Below are 21,786 nucleotides of genomic sequence, written 5' to 3'. Positions count from 1 at the left end.
TCAGAAATAAAAGCAGCGCGTCATTTAGACCTTATCCTTAAACAAGCACATTTTCAATACAGTAAAAAAAGCTTATAGAGAATGCTTGGTGGTTTATATGTTTTTCTTTATTAGATTAAATACTTAAAAAAAAAAAATCTGTTTTTGTTTGGCAAACATTGAATATATTGCATTTACTATTCTCAGCCAACGTGTGGAGCTCTAGGCTCCAATTTATCAAACAACCCCTAACTATATTTCTGGAAAAGCCTGTTTACAAAGATCTATGGCTGATGTTCAAATTACACACAGAGCTGGGTCACTTTGGAGAGACCAACTCTATAGCATCCTGTTGTGTCTCCAATACTAGATGTCAAATGAAGTCTCTCCAAAGTAGACAGCAACGGCAAACCCCCCTCCCAATACTTACAAATCAAACTGTAAAATAATAATAATTAAAAAAAAACTTGGGTATGCCTTTTAATTTAAAAAAACTAAATTATAGTATACCTAAAGTAGTTGTAACCCTAAAAAATAGAATAAAAAAAAAAGGAAGATCATGTTCCATTAAGGCATAATCTATAGCACAGTGCTTTTGTTGTGTAATTTTTCCCTTCCTATTGTGTAATATACCTGGTTGATCCTGCCTGTCCCTGTGTCCGTGCTGACCACGGTAATTATGGCTGCTGAGCCACGATAACCCTGGTCAGGTTACTTGCCTCTGTCAGCCCGCCACTCTGCTGTGAGAGTCTTTCGTCTCTGCACGGCTCTGCTCCCTGCCTCATAGTGACTTTGCAAACTTTGACCACTTCAGCTGCACTTTTCTTTTTACTTGTCAAACAGCCTTATCTGACACATCATATACAGACTGAAGCTCAATTTCTCTAATCTGCAGATTAATGAAACAGAATAGATACACTCTGATTACTAAAGTTTTCTAAAGGCAGTTGTAAACCCTTACATATAGCCAGTGAAGTGGCTGGCCTCAGGTGATACACAGAGATAAACACACCTGTTTATCTGCAGCCATCTCCTCCTTACTGCCTCCTAAAGCACATATTTTTAGACAGCACTTCCCACACACAAATTTATAGGGAAATATGCATAACTGAGGTTATCAATCACCTTCTGTGTGCTGGGGAAAGGGGGATGGGGGGTGGTCTCCTGGGATTTTCTGGTATCAGATAGACTGTCACAAGTGACTCATGCATGTAGATTGAGACAAGTATACACTATAGAAAGAGATGCCATGTTCATTCTTCATTTCAGAGGTTTACAACCACCTTAACAGTACATACGTTTAAAAAAAAAAAAAAGAAAGAAAAAAAAATACCTGTCGACATGTTTTTGTGCCAATTAACCTGGCAATAGCACAGAAATTGTCATAATAGGTGCCTATGAGGACTCTAAACAGGGATGCTTCTGCTCCACTCCAGTCGACATTCTCAGGGAGCTCATTTGGCTTCATCTTGACAGGCGTTTGGCAACGAGAATTTGCTTCTACAGAAAATAATGCATTGTTGGAATCAATGAATGTGTACACCCAATCACAGATGTTTGCACGTGCCTAAAATGAGCTGTCCCTTAAAAGCAAAAAAACTTACCAGAAGAACTAGAGGTTTCATCTTTCTTTTCCTCCTCTTCCTTGTCATTGCTTTCTCCACCAGTCTCTGTGCCAGCTTCCCTATCGCTATCGGTGTCTTTGGCTTCTGACACATTGACAGTTGGTGTGCTAGGTCTGCTGGTGCTATTTGGAAGTCTGCCTCTTCGGCGACCCCCAGGGCGCTTTGGTGGGGTCTTTATCCTCTCCGCTGTTAGTGCTGCAGCATATTCCTTGGCACCTTCCTAAAAACACAGTCATGCTACATGAGGGGTTGTAAAACACGTGACAAAAATGAAGCTACACTTGAGATGTTTTTAAGAGTAGCTCCAGTCCAATAGGATAACCCCTCTTTTAGATCCTGTCACCAATAAAGTATCATATAGGGGACTTTTTGTCCCCATGTAATGGGAAAAAAAAAAAATGTGTCAGGGACGACTACGTGCAAAATAGTTGATAGCACTACACATTTCATATTGCAGTGCACGCTGAAGTGACAGCAATAATTCTAGGCCCATTTATTCACGGTTAACTCTAAATTGATGACATGTAGGGGGTTTTAAAGGATAAGTTCACCTTTCAAAAAATAATAGAATGCAAATTTTTGATGACCTGAAGAAGGGGTTAATCTCCGAAACATGTAGCCTTATCCCTGCTGTCGGCTTACTTTTCAACAGCTTATTGTGGCTACAGTACTCCGGGACCAGCCCGTGTCTGCTTTTGCCCTGAGATAATGCAGCATTACTGCAACTTCCACCAGACCTTTACATCATCAGCTGGCTGTTGGAATGGTTCCTCCCCTGGATACGGCTTTCCCGGCCATGATTGGCGCTCTCCATCCACCCTGGTGTCACAAACTTATCCCCAGGCTCTACACAAGTGTCCACCCTTGGTTCCCTTGGCTCACTAGGCTGCACAGTAGACACCTTTTTGGAACCCCCAGTCGCGGCCATGTATCTCCAGACTCAGGTACTTCACCATCCAAGTTACCATGGTCCTGCAATACTGTTTGGTTATCCTCTTCTTGGAACTTGTATGCTTCATTACCCAAGGAACACAGATCTCATGTGGGCAGTTGTCCATACGCCTGTTTTTTTGTTTCCCTTTTACCCATTCTGACTAACCTGTGTAAAAAAGGTCTGTACATCTGTCTTTATTTTCCCAAAATGTATCCAGTCCGATCAAATGATCAGCTCCCCTGCCACTGCAGGGGAGAGGTTTGAGCGCTGACAGCGGATGTGCCATTGAAGCCTATAGGTGATGTCACACTCCCAGGCATTACCAGCTGTTGACAGAGCATTCTCTCCTCTCCCCTGCAGCCAGAGCTGGCTGAAACAGGTGAGATCACGTGACCAGACAGGAGCGGCCTGAAACTAGGTAAGTATATACATCTTTCTTACACAGGTAAGCTAGCATTAGAAGGGAGGGAACAAACTGTAGTAGTTATGTTTTACAGTGAATTCCATTTTAATCATTATTCTGGCTCAGTTTTATAATATATACACACAGTGATTATGATAGGGGATGAATGGCTACTGAACATTAAAAATCATTGTCAGATACTCAGTTTTCAAGACCTTAATTATAATTTTACAATGATGCATCTATCTATAGGTTCAGTCATTTACCAACAATTTCTATTCTGATTGTCATGAGACTGCAATACCACACATCTTATGCTAACCATACAAAGCCATAGTCATAAGCAAGCAAAGCAATCAAATTAAAACATAAATTTGCCACAATTGGGCCATGCACTGATTAGCACTACAGAGAACAAAATCTTTATTTGTGAAAAGAAATGCAGCATTCAATGTGTGCACGCCATGTTTTTGCGACAGCATGATCCTGGAAGGCCTCGGTAGCAAGCGCATTGTTTAATAGTGGGCAAATGTATTACCTCCCCATCATTATCACCTAGACATCTGCCCATCTATCACCACCCCAAAATACAGAATTCAAAGAAAACATATGGGACCAATCTTACCAAAAGCTGGTAACAGTTGGGTCCACAGGGCTTTCCATCATTTGCAGCTTCATTATTTTTTCTTTTGTATGTGTTTGGAGTGGCGTGAAAAGCTTAAAGAAACAAGTGAAAAACACAATTGTTACATGATTAAATTAAGGAGTGTTACAAATACAGATTTGCATCAAGTGGCCTTACTTCAACAAAGTGTGCTTAACTTGGTGCACTGCAGCACTATAGCTTACATCATGACAAAATAACTATTACTGAAAAGGTACAAAAGTATATTTTTCTGAATTACACCCCGAGAGCTTAAATATCACGACTGAGAACTTTAACAAATTTTTAAATAAAGAGGTACTTACGATGCAAGAAGCAATCATACTTGAAACATCTCCTACAAAACAAGGTGTGGAATGAATGAAGACTCTGCTCCCTTTGCACAGATTTTGCATTTGGTCCATCAATGTTTGGGGTGCATTCTGGAGGAAGAGCTCCTGGTAGCTGCTGCTCTGTCAATTCTTTGTACCTGGAGAGTGAATACATGGTAAATCTGAAATAAGGATGTTGATAGTGAATTAACAATGCTAAAACAAAAACTATAATTCTAATAGACAGCAGTATCCATAATCTAGGTTGAGGACTTATGTTAAAGTGACTGCCACGCAAAAGTGCCAACAGAAGCGTTACCTGCAACGTAGACCCTAAACACCTTTCTCCTGCAGCCAACACCACTAAATACTGCTCTGAGAAGGGTAAACCTTCTCACAAAGTCTGTCTCCAGGAGTGACAATCTTCTGTGTTCCCAGCAGCTATCCAACCTCTACATTACTAAAGGACACAGTAGCAATGCAAGGTCAGGGAGAGAAACCACTGAGCACAGTAAGGGACACGGGAGATTGAAACTTCCAGAAGCGTCTGTTTCTGAACAGACTGCACAGGACAATTTCTTCTCAGACCAGACCAGCAATTATTGGCTCAGGGAGCTGAAATAGACAAGTGTTTACGGTTTTCTTTGTTATAACTCTAATGCCCCGTACACATAATATACACATAAATAAAGAAAAATGTTCGATGGGAGCTTGTTGTCGGAAATTCCGACCTTGTGTAGGATGCATCGGACACTTTCCATCAGAATTTCCGTCACACAAAATTTGAGATGGGGATCTCAAATTTTTCGATAACAAAATCTGTTGTCGTAAATTCCGATCATGTGTACACAATTCCTACGCATGAAGTTCCACGCATGCTCGGAATCAAGCAGAAGAGCCGCACTGGCTATTGAACCTCCTTTTTCTCAACTTGTCGTACGTGTTGTACGTCACTGCGTTCTTGACGTTCGGAATTTCCGACAAGATTTGTGTGACCATGTGTATGCAAGACAAGTTTGAGTCAACATCCGTTAGAAAAATTCCATGGATTTTGTTGTCGGAATGTCCGATCGTGTGTACGGGGCATTAGACTGGAACTTTCATTTGACTTGCTGCAATGGGTTCTATTACCACCATGGCTGGTACAGCATGGCATTTGTATGACTGAGTGAACCTGCCCTACATGGTGCAGCCTGCCCTACAAAGTTCCGGCGCTGCACAGAAATAGGGAGGTCAGATTTTCCAATGTGGGCATGCTTTCCAATGATTCTAGCGACTACCAAGAATTCCCTCACTTTGGAGGGATTTCCTCTCACTTCTTCTCCCCAATGGGAACCAGATGGCCAAAAATTGACAGGCGTTATGAACCTCCCTTCCTCTATTCAAAATAAAAAAAAAATAGCCTTGGTTCTACTTTAAATTTTGCTCTGTGTACCACTGGGGAGATTCCTCTTCAGTTCCGGTCCCAGAGATAAAACAGAAGTCGAAGAAAATGTCTCCAAGCAGGGAGAATTTCTCTTAGTTGTCCCTGGAGTGCCCCCATTGGAAGATTTCACTCGCCTCTTGTTCTAGGAGAGTGGAGCTTTCCATTATATGTACAAATTATTAGTCCATTAACACCTGATTTTCAGTGGAATTCATAGTGCACTAGGGTTTCATGAGACAAGAATACATGACAAAATCACAAGCACATGTTTACCAGCTACTGACTAAATTATACTAGCCACTATACCACGTCAAAAATTATTTGACACCAATTATGCAGCTTGCTGTGAGCTTTACATATATGGCTGGTCTGTCCTGAATGTGTTTTCACTTCATTTTCATTTAGTGGATTGACAACTCCTCACAGTAAGGGCTAGTTTACACTTGCTTCAAAACATGGCTTTGGACACGCTTTGTTAAAGCTCTCTGAACGCCAGTCAAAGCTCCTGTCACTAAATAAAATAGTTAGCTTACCAGTCCTGTTTACACCTTGCTTTTGCTTGGTGCTTCAATGAGGCTTTGGTGGAGCTTCGATGGGGCTTTGATGAGACTTCGAGCAAGCTTTGCTATAGACTTCTATGGAGGCTTTGAAGCCCCACTAAAGCTACATGGGGTAAAATTTTTGAAGCGCAGCCGAAGCAAAGCAAAAGCAAGGTGTGAACAGGACTGTAAGATAACCATTTTATTTAGTGACAGGGGGTTGACTAGCGTTCAGAGAGCTTTAACAAAGCCTGTCTGAAGCCTTATTTTGAAGCAAGTGTAAACTAACCATTAATGTGTGTTGAAGCTAAAGCAAGTGTAAATGAGCCCTAACTGTCCTTTCAGCGATGGGTGCTCAAAGAGAATGTCACAGATGGTGCCATGCCAGAAACAAATGCAAAATTACCAGCACTCCAAATAGGTGCATTTCACATGTTTATTGTGAAGACAGTGTCACATATGGGATCAGAGACTGATGTTTCAGCGCCTCACATGGACCTTTTCTCAAGGTAACTTAGTCACATAGTCATTTCTAAAGCATAAGCTGTGTTTGCATCTGTCATTGTCTGTAAATGGTTTAAAAAGGCAATTTAACAGTTTAGGCACTTTGTTACTATTGAGTTTGGAACTGAACTTTACTGATCTTTATGTGCTAATGTCAGCAGTTCTGGCAAGAAGTATAAATACTATTTTTAAAACTGCAATGTTTCCTTTTCTGCCATGTTGTGAAGTCCATTAGAGGACTAGCACAGCCAGCATAATACAGTGGATGACAGATGATGCAAAAAGACAAGACATAAGGTAGGCTAATGGGCCAGCAGAGCCTCCAGTATATTCACACTGAATGATCATTAGTAGTACATCCACAATCCAAATATCAGAATCAATATCAGAATATGGCCAAGAGATGCCACCTTAGCTCATTCTTCATAAGTGTCAACAGTCTGGATTGCAATGAATCAGTGAAATGGAAAGCAAAGACAAGTAGGTGAATATGAGTCACATGCCTTCTTCTATCCCCTCAGGGACTCCTATCATAATTCCTAGTTCTGCCCATCTGATGAGACCACTACCAAACCAAATGATAGCATCCCACACCCATGATAACTTATCAGTCATTCAAACAGAATCAGAATAGAAATGATCAACTTTAGCGGAGTTGACCTTTAACATACTCTTGCATTAAATAATTTTGGATAAAATATGTTCCCAAGGTCTATCCTAATATTTAGACACAATACTCTAAAGCATAGATGTAACATGGCCCTATGATGAAATAACATATCTTCATATAAAAGTGAGAATCTAAGCACCGCTACAAAGAAGGCGAAAATACCCTTTCATGTAGCTTATTCACGATATGCATAAAATCATGTACAAAATCATATACATAAAATCATGTTAGGCTTCTAATGGTGGCATCTAAACCATATTATCTGCACTTGTAATTGTTTTAGCCAGAGCTGAAAAAGGAGTAAACAGAAAAAAAAAAAAAAACAAAAAAAAAAAAACAATTTGCAAAAATTATGCAGGTATAGTTTTTCAAAAACAGGCAAATAAAAATGGAAGTATTTGGTGTGAGAAAGAAAAAAAAGAAAACGCAAAATTATAGCCAGTAATGCCACAGGATATTGCCATTTAACCACTTAAGGACCAAGCCTCTTTTTGACACTTGTTGTTTACAAGTTAAAATCTTTTTTTTTTGCTAGAAAATTACTTGGAACCCCCAAACATTGTATTGTTTTTTTTTTTTTTCTAACAACCTACAGAATAAAATGGTGGTTGTTGCAATACTTTGTCACACCGTATTTGGAAAAATTTACTTTTTTTTAATAAAAAAAGTGAACAGTAAAGTTAGCATAATTTTTTTCATATTGTGAAAGATAATGTTATGCCGAGTAAATACCCAACATGTCACGCTTCAAAATTGCGCCTGCTCGTGTAATGGCAACAAACTTTTACCCTTAAAAATTTTCTATAGGCGACGTTTAAAAATTTCTACAGGTTACCAGTTTTGAGTTAGAGGGGGTCTAGGGCTAGAATTATTGCTCTTGCTCTAACGATCGCGGCGATACCTCACATGTGTGGCTTGAACACTGTTTTCATATGCGGGCGCTACTCACGTATGCGTTCGCTTCTGCGCGCAAGCTTGTCGGGACGGGGCGCTTTTTTTTATTATTTATTTTGCTTTTTATTTTGACACTGTCTTTTTTTTTAAATTGGGTCACTTGTAATAGAAAAAAGCATGACAAGACCTCATGACAAACAAAATAAATAAAAAAAAAAAAATCTCCTTTAACCCTTTCACTGCCAGGTCCATATGCCGTACAGACCTAAAAAGTGCCCACAGGTGGCCAAGTCCGTACGCCGTACGGACCTCATATCAGCTTATGGTCACTTCAATGACCATAAGCTTATAATCAGAATTGATCAGCAGACTCCGCTGAACAATTCTATAACTCTGATCAGCGGGTTGTAATCCGCCGATCAGAGTTATTAACCCCTAATGTGATATGCGACGTGGAATGGAATCTCCATCCGTCTGTTTTTAGCAGACTGGATCAGATGCAGGTGGGTGTAAACAGACACATGTCCATTTACATCAGCCTCTCCAGAGAGAACAATGGGTGGTCCGATTGGGCCCGCCTGAAAAACGGACAGGCAGACCCGATCGCTCTGCTTATGTGAAAGGGGCCTAAGGCCTTGTTCACACAGGGCATACACAGCATACCTTTACAGGGATGCACAGGTGTTCCGTGCATCTCTATGCAGGCAGTCCCATTGATGTCATTTGGGATGTAGCACCTGCATGAACAGAGCCGTTTCTCCCAATTTTACATCCATGTAGGTCCGTATGCATGTCCCTGAGCTTGCACTGTCTGGTTTGGGGTGGTGTACCCACTTGGATGTCAGATTGGGAACAGCAGCTATGCCTGTGCAGTCATTGCATCCCAATTGACATAAATGGGACTGCCTGTACGGGGATGCATGGAACACCTGTGCATCACTGTGCGGGTAAACATGCCCCCCCAATGGGCGTACACTTTAGTATGCCACATGTGAACGATGCTTTAGTAGCAATTTAGCAGGAATTTTATGTTGTGTTTATGTACACCATTAATGATTTTAGTGTATTTTTAGCGAAAATATTGGTTTGATAAACATTTGCGCAAATACAGCGGGGTCTAAAAAATCAGTAGTACCTTCTTTTTATCCTAGAGCTCATATGCTTTCAGAAAATATATGGTTTTGGGGGTCTTTCACAAATTCTGAAAGCTGTAAGGGAAAAATGAAAACCTTCAGATTGCTAGAGAAATTTGTATATTTACATTTTTGCGTACGTTCGATCTTCACCATTTTGCAAAAAGGCGTAATGTAAAAATTTAAATTTTTTGTTAATAATTAACTCCATACAGGTTGAGCTTTTATATTTAGTAGGGATTTAGCAGGAATTTTGTAAAATTAGCTGTGTATTTATCTGCGAATTATGATTTTAATGGATTTTTAGTAAAAATACTGTTTTGATAAACATTTGCGCAAATATCGTGGGACCTTAGAAATCAGTAGCACCTTCTTTTTATTCTACTGGTCATGTGCTTTTAGAAAATATATGTTTGGGGGGTCTTTTACAGACTTTGAAAACTATAAGTGAAAAATAAAAGCGCAAAGGAAAAATTGCAAAAATGGTCTGGCCACCTGAGGGTAAAAATGGGAGCACAAGGCCTGGCAACGAAAGGGTTAAGAGCATTGGGCGGAAGTGGCAATTGACGTCGCTTCTGCCAGCCAATGCTATGGAGCCGAGCGGGGGCCATCTTCCCCTCACTCCGCATCCAGACAGTGAGGTGACAGGACGCAATAGTCTCCGCCGCTACTGAGGTCTCCAGTAAGCGGCAGAGACGACCGGAGCGCGGCGGGAGGGGGGTGGGCACCTCTCCCGCCACCGATAAAAGTGATCTTGCGGTGAATCTGCCGCAGAGTCCACTTTTATCCTAAAAAAGAAACGCACACTGTTCCCCAAAAATACTGGGGTTATGGCAGCTAGTGTCAAAGTACCGACGTAAGGGTACGGTGTTTTGCGTGAAGTGGTTAAAGCAGCCCATAATGAACTGCAGAATATTTATTCCATTTATAATCATCTACCAAGACAAAGGGGATACGCTGCAAAAGACAGCCACCTACTTTAAAGCCATGGAAAAATTGTAGCTTCTGTACCATGTGATCACAGTAACTGACTCTCACAACGGTCACATGATTGGGAGACAATCCCGCTGGCTCCTGATCAGAAGCCTTGACCAAGAGCTGCCAGAGACTCAGTGAGTATGCTCTGAGCACACAACTTACTGCCGCCGTGAACGCATATGTAAGGCAGCTGGATGTTAAGTTATACCACCAGATATGTGCATTATGCGCCCATCAAGAACATAACTTTCAAAACCACACAAGAAAAATGCATGATTTGAAATCCGATTGCTTTCTATAGATTAGCTGAAAAAAAATATAGGAGCCAGGAGATCCAATGTGGCAACAATGCTACCGATTTATTTTGTATTTTTTGTAATCCAATTGAAGCACATGTTTTATTGTCCTTCAAAAGTAACTGCTAGTTCCTTTGCAGTCTTCTTAATTCAACATGCATTTGTCTGGTAGTATTACAGCAATTTTCACCTCTGCACTGGTTTTTCTAAAACTAAAAGCCAACTTGTATGTTTTAGAACACGAAAACTCATATATAATAATCCCCTTCCCGCCGATCGTACGCACATCTGCGTACTCGGCTTTCGGGGGTTATACCGGGATGATGCCCGCAGCTGCAGGCATCATCCTGGTACCGTTGTTTAGAGAGGGCGATCGGCTGTTATCCCCCCTCCCGCCGCCGCTCTTACCGGGCCTCCTGTGCGATTGGGAAGCCCGGTGTCCAATCGGCCGCCTTCGGCAGCTGGGGGCGGGCTGGAACGAAGCTGTGGGTGGCTTCGTTCCAGCCTTCTGAATGTAAACGTGGAAGCGACGTCATGACGTCACTTCCCGTTTACTCGGCTGCCAATGACGCCGAATTAAAAAAAATACACAGTATTCAGAATCGCCATTTTCGGCGATCTGAATACTGTGAAGTGCAAAGGAGGGATCGGGGGTCTTTTAGACCCCCGATCCCTCCATAAAGAGTACCTGTCACCACCTATTACTGTCACAAGGGATGTTTACATTCCTTGTGACAGCAATAAAATTAAAAAAAAAAAAAAAAAAAATTTGTTTTTTTTAAACGCAATTGACAAGTATAAAAAAAAAAAATAAATAATTTTTTTTTAAAGCACCCCCGTCCCCGCAAGCTCGCACAGCGAAGAAAACGCATACGGAAGTCGCGCCCGCATATGTAAACGGTGTTCAAATCACACATATGAGATATCGCCGCGATCGTCAGAGCGAGAGCAATAATTCTAGCCCTAGACCTCTGTAACTCTAACCTGGTAACCGTAAAAAAAATTTAAAACGTCGCCTATGGAAATTCATAGGTACCGTAGTTTGTCGCCATTCCACGAGTGCGTGCAATTATAAAGGGTGACATGTTTGGTATCTATTTACTCGGCGTAACATCATCTTTCACATTATACAAAAAAATTGGGGTAACTTTACTGTTTGGATTTTTTAAAATTCATGAAAGTGTCCCTTTTCCAAAAATTTGCGTTTAAAACACCGCTACACAAATACCGTGTGATATAAAATATTGCAACAATCTCCATTTTATTCTCTAGATTCTCTGCTAAAAAAATATATATAATGTTTTGGAACTCTAAGTAATTTTCTAGCAAAAAATACGGATTTTAACTTGTAAACACCACATTTCAAAAATAGGCTTAGTCATGAAAGGGTTAAACTAGAGGATTCCTATTCATTCTATGTCCACAGACTATGGGGATACAATTATGAAGCAATATACACAAGGTCATAACGTGTCGTACTTCTCTTTCAGCTCTTCTGTTGTTCCCTTGTCAGGAAACATGGAAGATATTGCCTCGAAGATTTTATCAGAAGGAAACTTCCGTGGCAGCTGGGTCTCCTTGTCTGGTAGGAAAAGTAAAGTGAGGTTTAACTGCACACATTCAGGATAACAAGGGTAAAAGAAAACACAGTGCTGACCACTCACCATCCATGCTGTCATCCTGATCCTTTTCCTTGTCTTCTCTATCATCGTCCTGATTGTCATCACCATCCTCATCATCTTCATAATCACTGTATTGGCTTAGGGCATTAACCAACTCCACAAATATCTCATCATTAATAAAACCGCACTCTGCAAAAAAAAAACACTACAGATCAATCACTCCAATAAACTGTAGGGACATCAATACAAATAAAAAAAAAAACAATTTGGTATAATTGGGCAGGACTTCTCAGTGTCTATCAGAAAAAACTATATGTAGTTGGCTTCAAAGTTTACTTTAAATGCAGCAAAACATTTGTCACGCAATAAGCTGCCAAAATTTTAATGAAAACGACTGAATAGACAGTTACATGATCCCTCCTTTTGCTGTAGGTAAAAAAATCTATTCATGATCAAAGACACTTTCCAGCATACCGGAATAACTATGAGCCTCAATAAGCACTGAACCTCTGTTTAATTTCCAATTTACGACTGGAATAAAAAAAAAAAAAAAAAAAAGTCACAGAATCAAATTAAGTCATCCATCTTAGGACTTATTTACATTAACACCACTTTATACCACCCCTTTTGAAGAGTGATTCCTGGTGGATCGCTTTTTAGAGGGTGGGATGATACTGCCACCTCCTGAACGCCTTTTTTTATATGAAAAGGGGGATTTTCTTTTTAAACAGTGCACTGCAACCATCACTTAAGTCTATTTTTGCAGCCACCCTCCACCCTTTACCAGGCTTGCCTGTGTAAAGAAGGTTTTAGTGAATACAGTAAAGCCTAATGAGAGCTCCTTGTCAATACTACACAGGATGAATATATAACCAATACATTAGGCCAAGTATAGCAATAAACACAGGAAAAACTGACAACGTGAAATTTTGCTCTGCAGTACTAAAAACAAAATCAGAGCTAGGTTTACTTTTGGCCAACTATATCTCTCAAAACTTTCTGAAATCACACCAGAGTTTAACTGGATACAAGTTCATGTTTAAAGAATCAGTCAAAATAGTGGCAAAACAGCCAGATATACAAGCTGGAATGGTTCCTGTTCCCAGGATTGTCTACAATTGTGACTTGCACATGTGTGTATTTCACAAACACAAAAATAGAAGCATTTCAGCATTTTACATTGCTAAAGTTCCCACCAGCTCAGCCTGACCCATGATCGCTATAGAACAAGAGCTTTGCATAGCTGCCAAGAGATTTGGCTGGAAGAAAACATGACCGCTAACAGCTGCAATTATCAGCCAGCTAGACAAAAGGCTTCAACCAAGGACACAAACATGATAAAAAGGCAACTATTTACCCTTTCCTAACCAAAGAAGCATATAAATTGACCAATAGTGTGGTGAGATATGGCCATGTTCAGCATTTTAAATCATTTTACCAACTAAAGTCTTTTTTAGTTTATGTATGTATGTAGTTTTATCAGCTACGACTGCCAGCAAGTCTATGATGGCTGAATGATGGGAGAATTATTGAGCAATAATACCAACTTATTTCAGGATTTCAGTGTTAATAACAAATTATGCTATGTAGATAAAAAGAAAACGTAGTGCTTTTGTATGGGTTTTCCTTCTTATTGTCAGGACTTAAAGTGGTTGTTACCGCAGTACCATAAAAACCTCCCATCCCCTCTGTAACAAATCGTTATGTGTAGGACTGCAACTAACGATTATTTTCATAATCGATTAGTTGGTCAATTATTGTTTCGTTTAATCGGATAATACCTAAAAAAAAAAAAAAAAAAAAAAAGCGTGGTGTATAATTTATTTAATATGTAAAGTTTAAAATAAAAGGAAATTCATTCTTAAATATCGATATGCAGTGGTAAATGTAAATAACCAACTATATGGTTCCAGAGCAAAATCTTTATTGTCCACTCGGAGAATAACAGAAGAGATATACTGTATATACTATTAGAGGTTGAATCTGGTAAATAGCATCAGACTCAGGGATCAAATGTTTTATTTTTTTTATTTAAATAAAAAGACAGTCTTGTGGATTTTCAAACAGAACTGTAATATATTATGCATGACAGACTCCCTTGTCATAGGCAGGTGGCTTAATAAAAGCTACCGATGCCTGCTGTCACTTATGCTGGCCATACAAAAACAATGTCTTCCTTCAAAATCAACGTTTGTTTTTGACCACTGGGACAGGAAAATTTGAAAGAGCAGAATAGAAAACTTCTTAGTCAAACCGACGCTTCTGGCTTAGTCAAACCGACCCCACCGACGCTTCTGGCTCCTCCTGCCTTCAGAGTGTCCCAATAGCAAGCTGCAAAAGTATAGAATGCCCCTATAGCAAGGTAAAAAAAAATTCTGCATTTAGAACCACTCACTTCCTGCCCAGGACTACATGTCCCATGAGGCATTGCTCCTCACACATTCACAAGTTCTCAGGCACTTAATGACATGTATGGATGATGTACTGAGCTGTATGTGTGCTGCACTGTATACAGGCCAACTAATCAGCTGGCCGATTAATCGATTATGAAAATAGTTGACAACAATTTTCATAATCCATTAGATGTCGACTAATTGTTTCGGCCCTAGTTATGTGCCAATGTGCCTGTGTTATATAAAAAATCTGCCGATCTGTACCTATATCAGAGAGTCTCCTAGCCCTCACATGACTCCTCTGCTCTCTCCTTTGCCCGGCTGACAGCTATAGCGGGCGGGCCAAGCACTGCCGCTGACGTCAGCCACTGAGGAGAGAGAGCGCGGAGGAGTCACGTGAGCGCCGGGAGACGCTCTGATATAGGTACAGATCGGCAGATTTTTTTTATATAACACAAGCACATGGACACACATTGTTATGTTACAGAAGGGATGAGAGGATTTTATTTTAGTTATGATAGCAGCAGGTGGGGAGGGGGCGGACAATGACACAGAGCAGACAGGCAGGCAGGGAGGGAGGGAGAGGGGAGAGGAGGACAGAGAAGGACAGAGCAGGGCTGCGGATGACGGAGGCATGTAAACTGACCACAGTGTCCGGGCTCAGCAGCCATGATAAACCGTGGTCAGTTTACAGGTGGGAGGGTATAGCCAGGCAGGATCAGACAGGTTTTTTAGGTGATAGAAGGAGCCAAATTAAACAGCACAAGCACTGTGCTGTATAACATGCTATAAAGGAAACAGGATCTGGTGCAGTGGTGCATGTTAGTCAATCAGCTTCTAACTTCAGCTTGTTCAATTGAGGTTTGACAAAAAAAAAAAAAAAAAATGGAAGCCGTTTGGTTTCTATGCAGAGCTGCACCAGGTTTTGCACTGTCCAGTTTTAGTAAATCAATCTCACTGTCTTCTGCAACAAAACACACTAGCATGTAAACAGATGCACATGCGCAGCTCAGCTTGCATCGCCAAAAGCAGTGCCATTATACCACACCCACCCAATGAAGGCGGCCAAAGACACACAGAAGATGTCAGTGCCAGCAAGGGATGACTTTGACCCAGAACAAGTAGGCAGTTTGGGAGATCTGGCTTCTCTCGCTGTGGGTGAGTGAATCAGAAAGGAAGTCAGAAGATCATAATGAGTTACAACTTGCATTTTTAGGAGGTCCGCTTACATCTCTCTCAGAAAAAAATTCTAGTAATAAAGAGCTTTGGTACTTTTAGAAAGCAGGATATGGTTTTCAAACAGTGTTGAAATGACTAAGAAAATCCAATCGATAAGTTAACCTAATATCACAGAAGCAGAAAAGTTCTAGCAACTATGAATGCATGTTTACTCAGAGTGCATCAAGCTAATGAACAGCACAGCTTAGGCAGGAACAGACCAGGGAAAGCCCCTATACCAGTGATGGCGAACATCCCAGATGTTTTGGAACTACATTTCCCATGTTGCTCATGCACTCGGCAGTGTAGTTGAGCATCATGGGAAATGTAGTTCCAAAAAATCTGGAGTGCCAAGGTTCGCCATCACTGCCTATACTCTAATGGGAAACATTTCTTCTAGCTCAGACCTGATGAACCAGAACACAGAAAGAAGATTGGGAGCACAATTTAAACTCTTACAAATGCACCTAAAGGAAAAGGTTGGCAACAAAAATAATAGTCACAAAAAGTGAAAACAGATGGATGCATTAGTCTGTGTTTCTCCTCAGCCAACCCATTAAACTCTACATGTCCTGATGTTAGACGAAGCTCAAGCAGGAAAGAAAGAAGCTGAATGGTTGTAAAAAGAGAAACAGATACGCCATCCATGAAGTCTACATTTGTCTACTTTTATTAATATATGCAGGTAACACGTGCAAAGGTATTACAGCCAATAGTATACAGTTTTTTTTTATATTTTAAAGTTGCACTATATATTTATCACAACAGATCAATCTGTGTTTGTAGTGCACGGTCAAACCTTGAAACCATAAATAAGAACATGTTAATAGATTTTTACTCCACACAGGGCCAGATTGACATCTCAGGAGTCTATAGGCAGAGAATTCTGAAGCGCAGACCCCCCCCCGTCAAAAAAAACAAAAAACAAAACATTAAGAGACACCTTTTTTTTTTCTTGATAAAACTACTGTAAAGGTCTAGGGAATGCAAAATTTCAGGGAAAAAGTGGATTTTAGGGAAAAACAAATGCAATAAACTACCCACATTTTTGATAAAATATAAAAGACGAGGCTGCACCAAGTAAATGGATACCCAAAATGCCAAACCTGAAATTTGTGTGCGCCCTTAAAATAGTGACATACTTCAGTACCCCAGATTTTCTATAGACGGCACCTCAAAAGCCCCCTAGCATATATGTGGGGGTAGGGGCCTAAAAAAAAAAAAAAAAAAATTGGGGGTGGGGATTTTATGTGCATCAGTGTAACTATTTTTTGCAAAAAAAAAAAATATATATTTTTTTTTCTTTTTGCTTAACCCCTTCGTGACTAAGGGTAAAACAAATATTAATGCCTAAGCCCAATTTTGCAACGTTGACATGTGTTAATAAAAACCGTACACATCACAACTACTTTGTTCGTCCAGGTGGATTATACACCTTGGTTTTTTTTCAGGACAAATAGGCCTTTTTATTTGGTGGTAAATGGTAATAGATAACTCCTGATTTTTTTTTTTAAATAATCAGGAAATAATAATAATAATAATAATAATAATAATACAGGAAAACTGGACCAAAGTAGTAAAAAAACAAAAACAAAAACAAAAAATATTATTTCTTGCTACTACCATAACCTTCCACCAAAGAATGACCCAAAATAAATTCTCCTGCTGCTTACGATCGCAGTGATACAACATATGTGTATGTTAGTTGTTGTATGTACACATAGTACAGCCCAGAAACAATAGTGTGCACTGTGCTTTTTTTTTTTTTATCCTACCTTAAAAAAAAAAAAAAAAAACACCGATACCAATTAAAAAAAAAAAAAAAAAAAAAAAAAAAAAATCCTGTCCAAAAATACTGACCCTGACCCAAACACTTACCCTAGTGTCAAACCTTGATCTAGGCATTTTGTTATTTTTATACATACGCCCCCCCCCCCATCTCTGCAAGGACAGAGAAAGATTAAATGTATCTGCCTCGTATATTCACAGACACAGAAAACACAGTGCGGTCTCTGTACTGGGAGTATGCCATTCTTGGCTATGCTAGCCGGAGAAAGTGACAGGGTGATCCGGAAGGACAGGGTGATCCTGAAGTGACGTCATACACATCACTTTCAGGTCACAACAAGAAGGGGAGAAAAGCAGATGTGTGTCCAGTGTTCTAATCCCCCCCCCCCCATGCAAGCAGAGCCCGTAATAAATGGCAGGGGCACACGCGGGGTGGAAGAAATCGGGTGGCAGCACAGCCACCTGAATTATTCCACCTGATAGGCACACAGTCCTTGCGCATGAACCACCCACTGTCAGGTCTGTAGAACATGCATACCTGGCAGTGAGGGGGTTAAAGAAAAAACACACACGGGCGCCCCTCTAGCAAAGAGCGCCTGTAGGCACATGCCTACAGTGCCTAACGGGAAATCCAGCCCTGACTCCACAAGTATATAATGAGTTTGAGAAAATTAGAAATTCTAGAGAAATGCTTAAATAATGCATTACATGTTAACTAAACCCATAAGATCTTAGTCAACTATAAAGGTACTGGAGATTTTAGTCAACTAAAATATGTCTAAAACTAAAATAGCATTTTAGTCAAAAGACAGACTAAAACTAAATTAAAATTTGATGTCCGAACTAACACTGGATACCAGCAATGCATCCCTGAAAAGAAACACAGATTAATGTTAATGGAGCGTCTCATCATACCCCTGTCACCATGGACCTTTCCATCATAGTTTTTGATCAGTTCTTCTATAAATGTCCCATCTTGGTCCAGCACCTCATCTCCCATGTAAGGAATGTTATGTAGGACAGTTTCATCTTCTACCTAGAATAGAAAAAAAAACCCACAAACATACAACTGAAAAAACATAAAACTGGTTTTAAATCTGCTGTTTAAATACAAGGTAAGTACTTGGAACACAGCAGTTATCTACCAACTTGAACTTTGAAGGAAGTCACTAGAAGGTCTCAACTACCAGCACCAGTCCTGAACAGGTCTGGCAGTGTGCATGTCAGAGGGAACTAATCTTGCTATAATGTACCTTACATAACAATATGTTTAAATCAGGGGTGTCCAACCCTATGACCTTCCTGAGCCACATTGAAAGATGAATTATCCTGGGCCACACATAAAATACACTAACAATAAGGATAGCTGATAAGCAGATAATATACATATCTAAAGTAATAAAATTTCATTTTTTGTAATCATTCTTATTAAGAGGGCAACATAAAACTAGTGCGATATTTGACACCGTTTTTGATAAATCAACACATCAGTATCTGGTTGGGTGGATGTAGTAGCAATTCTCCAAGTGCTCATCAGATATTTAGGTTCTAATTTTGCTGTCGTGTGTTTCATCCTTGAAAATAGTTGCTCACAATTATAGGTGCTGCCAAGAACCGATAACATGAATAAGGTACGATTGGGAAGAGTGGGAGATTTATCTTTGGGAAGATAAAACTTATGAAAGTCCAATAAAGAGACACAATTACATTTTTCTTCAGCTGCACATGTTAGCCAAGTGTAAATGCATTTTTACAAAAAAATTCTTAAAAAAACCCATTTTAAGCAGAGAACGGGCTAAAATCTGCTCTCTGCTGACATCACAGATTTTTGTCCAGGCACCGAGCCATCAGGACAAAGTCTGGATCCAAGTGCCTGAACTGACACCCGTCTCAGCCTCTTAGCAAGCCGCTGAGAGCCCGAGACGGCCCGCTCCGCCCCCTCCACAGCTCAGCGCTCCAATGAATGTGGACGGAGATGAGCAGAAAGATGTGACAGTCTGCAGCACTGCTCACAGAGCTGTGAAAACTGAGCGATCGGCGGTGTATGATCACTCGGTTTTCAGTGTAGAGGCACAAGGGGACTGATGCTGCATACACCTAGGTAAGTATGAATGGGGGGCACAGACAGCAATAAAAACTGACAGGTGTTGTAATCCCTTTCCACTCTATTCAAAACCAAAATACAAGTTTTGCCTTTAGTTATACTTTAAAGAACTGTCAATATAATCGCAATCCAAAATTACTTACCATAAAATTCTGTTGAAGGGGAGACCAGGAGTACATAATAGGCACAGAGGCTACAGCATTGAGGGTTTTCAGTGGGATAACTTGTTTAGGGAAGTCAAAATCACAAGTCACAGAGCACTAAAGGGAAAAAAAAAATAGATAAACATTCTGCATCTATGGGAGGGGAAATCTATCCAACTGAGAAGCAATAAAAAAACCTTTTCATGTAGGCTGCAACAAAAACATGACAAGTTCTGGCCTTTATTCCATCTATCATAAAAAAATATCGGGAGTTGAGCTTTTAGACCCCATTCACACAGGGGCAACACGACTTGCCGGTCGCCTCAGCGAGGCGACCTGCAAACGAATGGCCAGGCGACTTGCAAAACGACTTCTGCATAGAAGTCTATGCAAGTCGCCCCAAGTCGCCCCCGAAGTCGTACAGGAACCTTTTTCTAAGTCGGAGCGACTTGCGTCGCTCCCCTTAGAACGGCTCCATAGTACAGAACGGGAGGCGACTTGTCAGGCGACTAGGTCGCCTGACAAGTCGTCCCTGTGTGAATGGGGTCTTAAGGTAATTAGAAAATGATAAGAATTAGACCCCACTAAGATCACATTAGCACACATCTCATTAGAAGGATATGATCAGTGCAGGTCTTCATATCAGCTGTGATAAAATGTTTGATCTCTGTCATTAAGAGACAAGAAATGAAATCTAAACTCCAGACAAACAGGCAAATATACAGATGAAATACATATATGGAAACTTTTTTTTTATTTTCCAAAAGATTAGAATTTTTTCCCCATCCAGCTGAGATTTCCATAGCTCTGCCAAACCACACACCCCTGTTTGGCAAGGTGAGGGGGAGAGGTGTAGAGACACATGGGGCTCCAATTTTTCTCTGCTGCAGTTCAGTAAAGCAGGCCATAAACAAGTCGAAAAATAAACAAAATTTGTGTCCATTGTCAAATCGTTTGTTTTTCACATGCTGAGTTTTATTTAGAAAATAAATAAAAACAATTAAATGGCACAATCGTATGAGCTATTTTTGTTTTTCGGTCGATAGAACCTTCATTTTTTTTGACAGGTCTATGACTTGCTTAACACTTTAGGTCTCCTCGACACAACCCTGTGACTAGGCAGAATAAGAAGTAGTAGACTGATGAGCTCATCTCGCTGCACTCTCCTCCAATCAGCATGTCCTATGCACTGCAGCACAAATGACTGGCTCCTTATGCTGCTTTCCCACAGCCCCCAGTCTAAGCTCTGCTGTACAGGGACTGCACAAGGCTGATACCAGGTCAAATTAAGAAGATATTTAATGCTGTTTGATTCATTTAAAGGAGAAGTAGGGCCAAGGCTCTTTTGGGCCTACTTATCTTGCGGGTCACAGGAGTGCACTTAGTCCTGCATTCCTGTGACCCATATTGAGCCGACAGACGACTAAAGTCTGTCAGCTGAAGTCAATCAGCCGCTCAAGACTCTGGAGGGATCCGGACTTTATGTTCAGATCCACCCAGACTCCTGACCAGCACATGGCTTGGCCTCCCAGCTTCCTGTAAGCCTGAGCCAGCTGCTCCCACCCCCTCAATAGCTCAAAGCTCCAGTGAGGGGCAAAGCACAAAGCTCACTGAAGACAGAACTGAGCGATCAGCAGTTTTCAGCTGCAGCATCAGGTCAGGGCGATGTGGCATCCACTTAGGTGAGTATGTAGGTTTGTTTTTTTAATCCCATACTTTCCTTTTAAGGATGTATTAATACAGAGCATATATTATATATACGCACACATAAAAAATAAAAAGTCTACACACCCCTGTTAAAATGTCAGGTTTCTGTAATGTAAAAAAAAAAAAAAAAAAAAGAGACAAAGCTAAATCATTTCAGAATTAGGCAATCACATTTAAACTCATGTTAAATAGGAGTCAGTACACACCCGCCATCATTTAAAGTGCCTCTGATTAACCCCAAATAAAGTTCAGCTGTTCTAGTAGGTCTTTCCTGACATTTTCTTAGTCACATCCTACAGCAAAAGCCATGGTCCGCAGAGAGCTTCCAAAGCATTAGAGGGATCTCATTGTTAAAAGGTATCAGTCAGGAGAAGGGCACAAAAGAATTTCCAAGGCATTAGATATACCATGGAACACAGTGAAGACAGTCATCTTTAAGTGGAGAAAATATGGCA

The 21,786-nt window shown here is 40.4% G+C and overlaps 1 protein-coding gene across 6 annotated transcripts in view; it reads right to left on the bottom strand.

The window, feature by feature from the left end:
* The window catches only part of EZH2 (enhancer of zeste 2 polycomb repressive complex 2 subunit), a 91,075-nt gene that overhangs the window by 19,655 nt on the left and 49,634 nt on the right, over positions 1–21,786 (bottom strand). For 5 of the 6 annotated variants that reach the window (XM_073630442.1, XM_073630438.1, XM_073630439.1 and 2 more), the window contains exons 4-11: positions 19,625–19,741; positions 18,293–18,413; positions 12,021–12,167; positions 11,836–11,938; positions 3,911–4,098; positions 3,567–3,658; positions 1,584–1,824; positions 1,313–1,479 (exon numbers count right to left, since the gene is read on the bottom strand). In XM_073630442.1, coding sequence (XP_073486543.1) covers positions 1,313–1,479; positions 1,584–1,824; positions 3,567–3,658; positions 3,911–4,098; positions 11,836–11,938; positions 12,021–12,167; positions 18,293–18,413; positions 19,625–19,741 — 1,176 coding nt within the window. The remainder of the gene's footprint in view (positions 1–1,312; positions 1,480–1,583; positions 1,825–3,566; positions 3,659–3,910; positions 4,099–11,835; positions 11,939–12,020; positions 12,168–18,292; positions 18,414–19,624; positions 19,742–21,786) is intronic. The other variant, XM_073630444.1, reaches the window with a different exon arrangement.

This window comes from Aquarana catesbeiana, linkage group LG05, assembly GCF_042186555.1.
Source record: "Aquarana catesbeiana isolate 2022-GZ linkage group LG05, ASM4218655v1, whole genome shotgun sequence".
NCBI classification, from domain to species: domain Eukaryota; kingdom Metazoa; phylum Chordata; class Amphibia; order Anura; family Ranidae; genus Aquarana; species Aquarana catesbeiana.
Note: the sequence above shows the minus strand (reverse complement) of the source record. Positions and strands in the feature narration are given on the sequence as shown.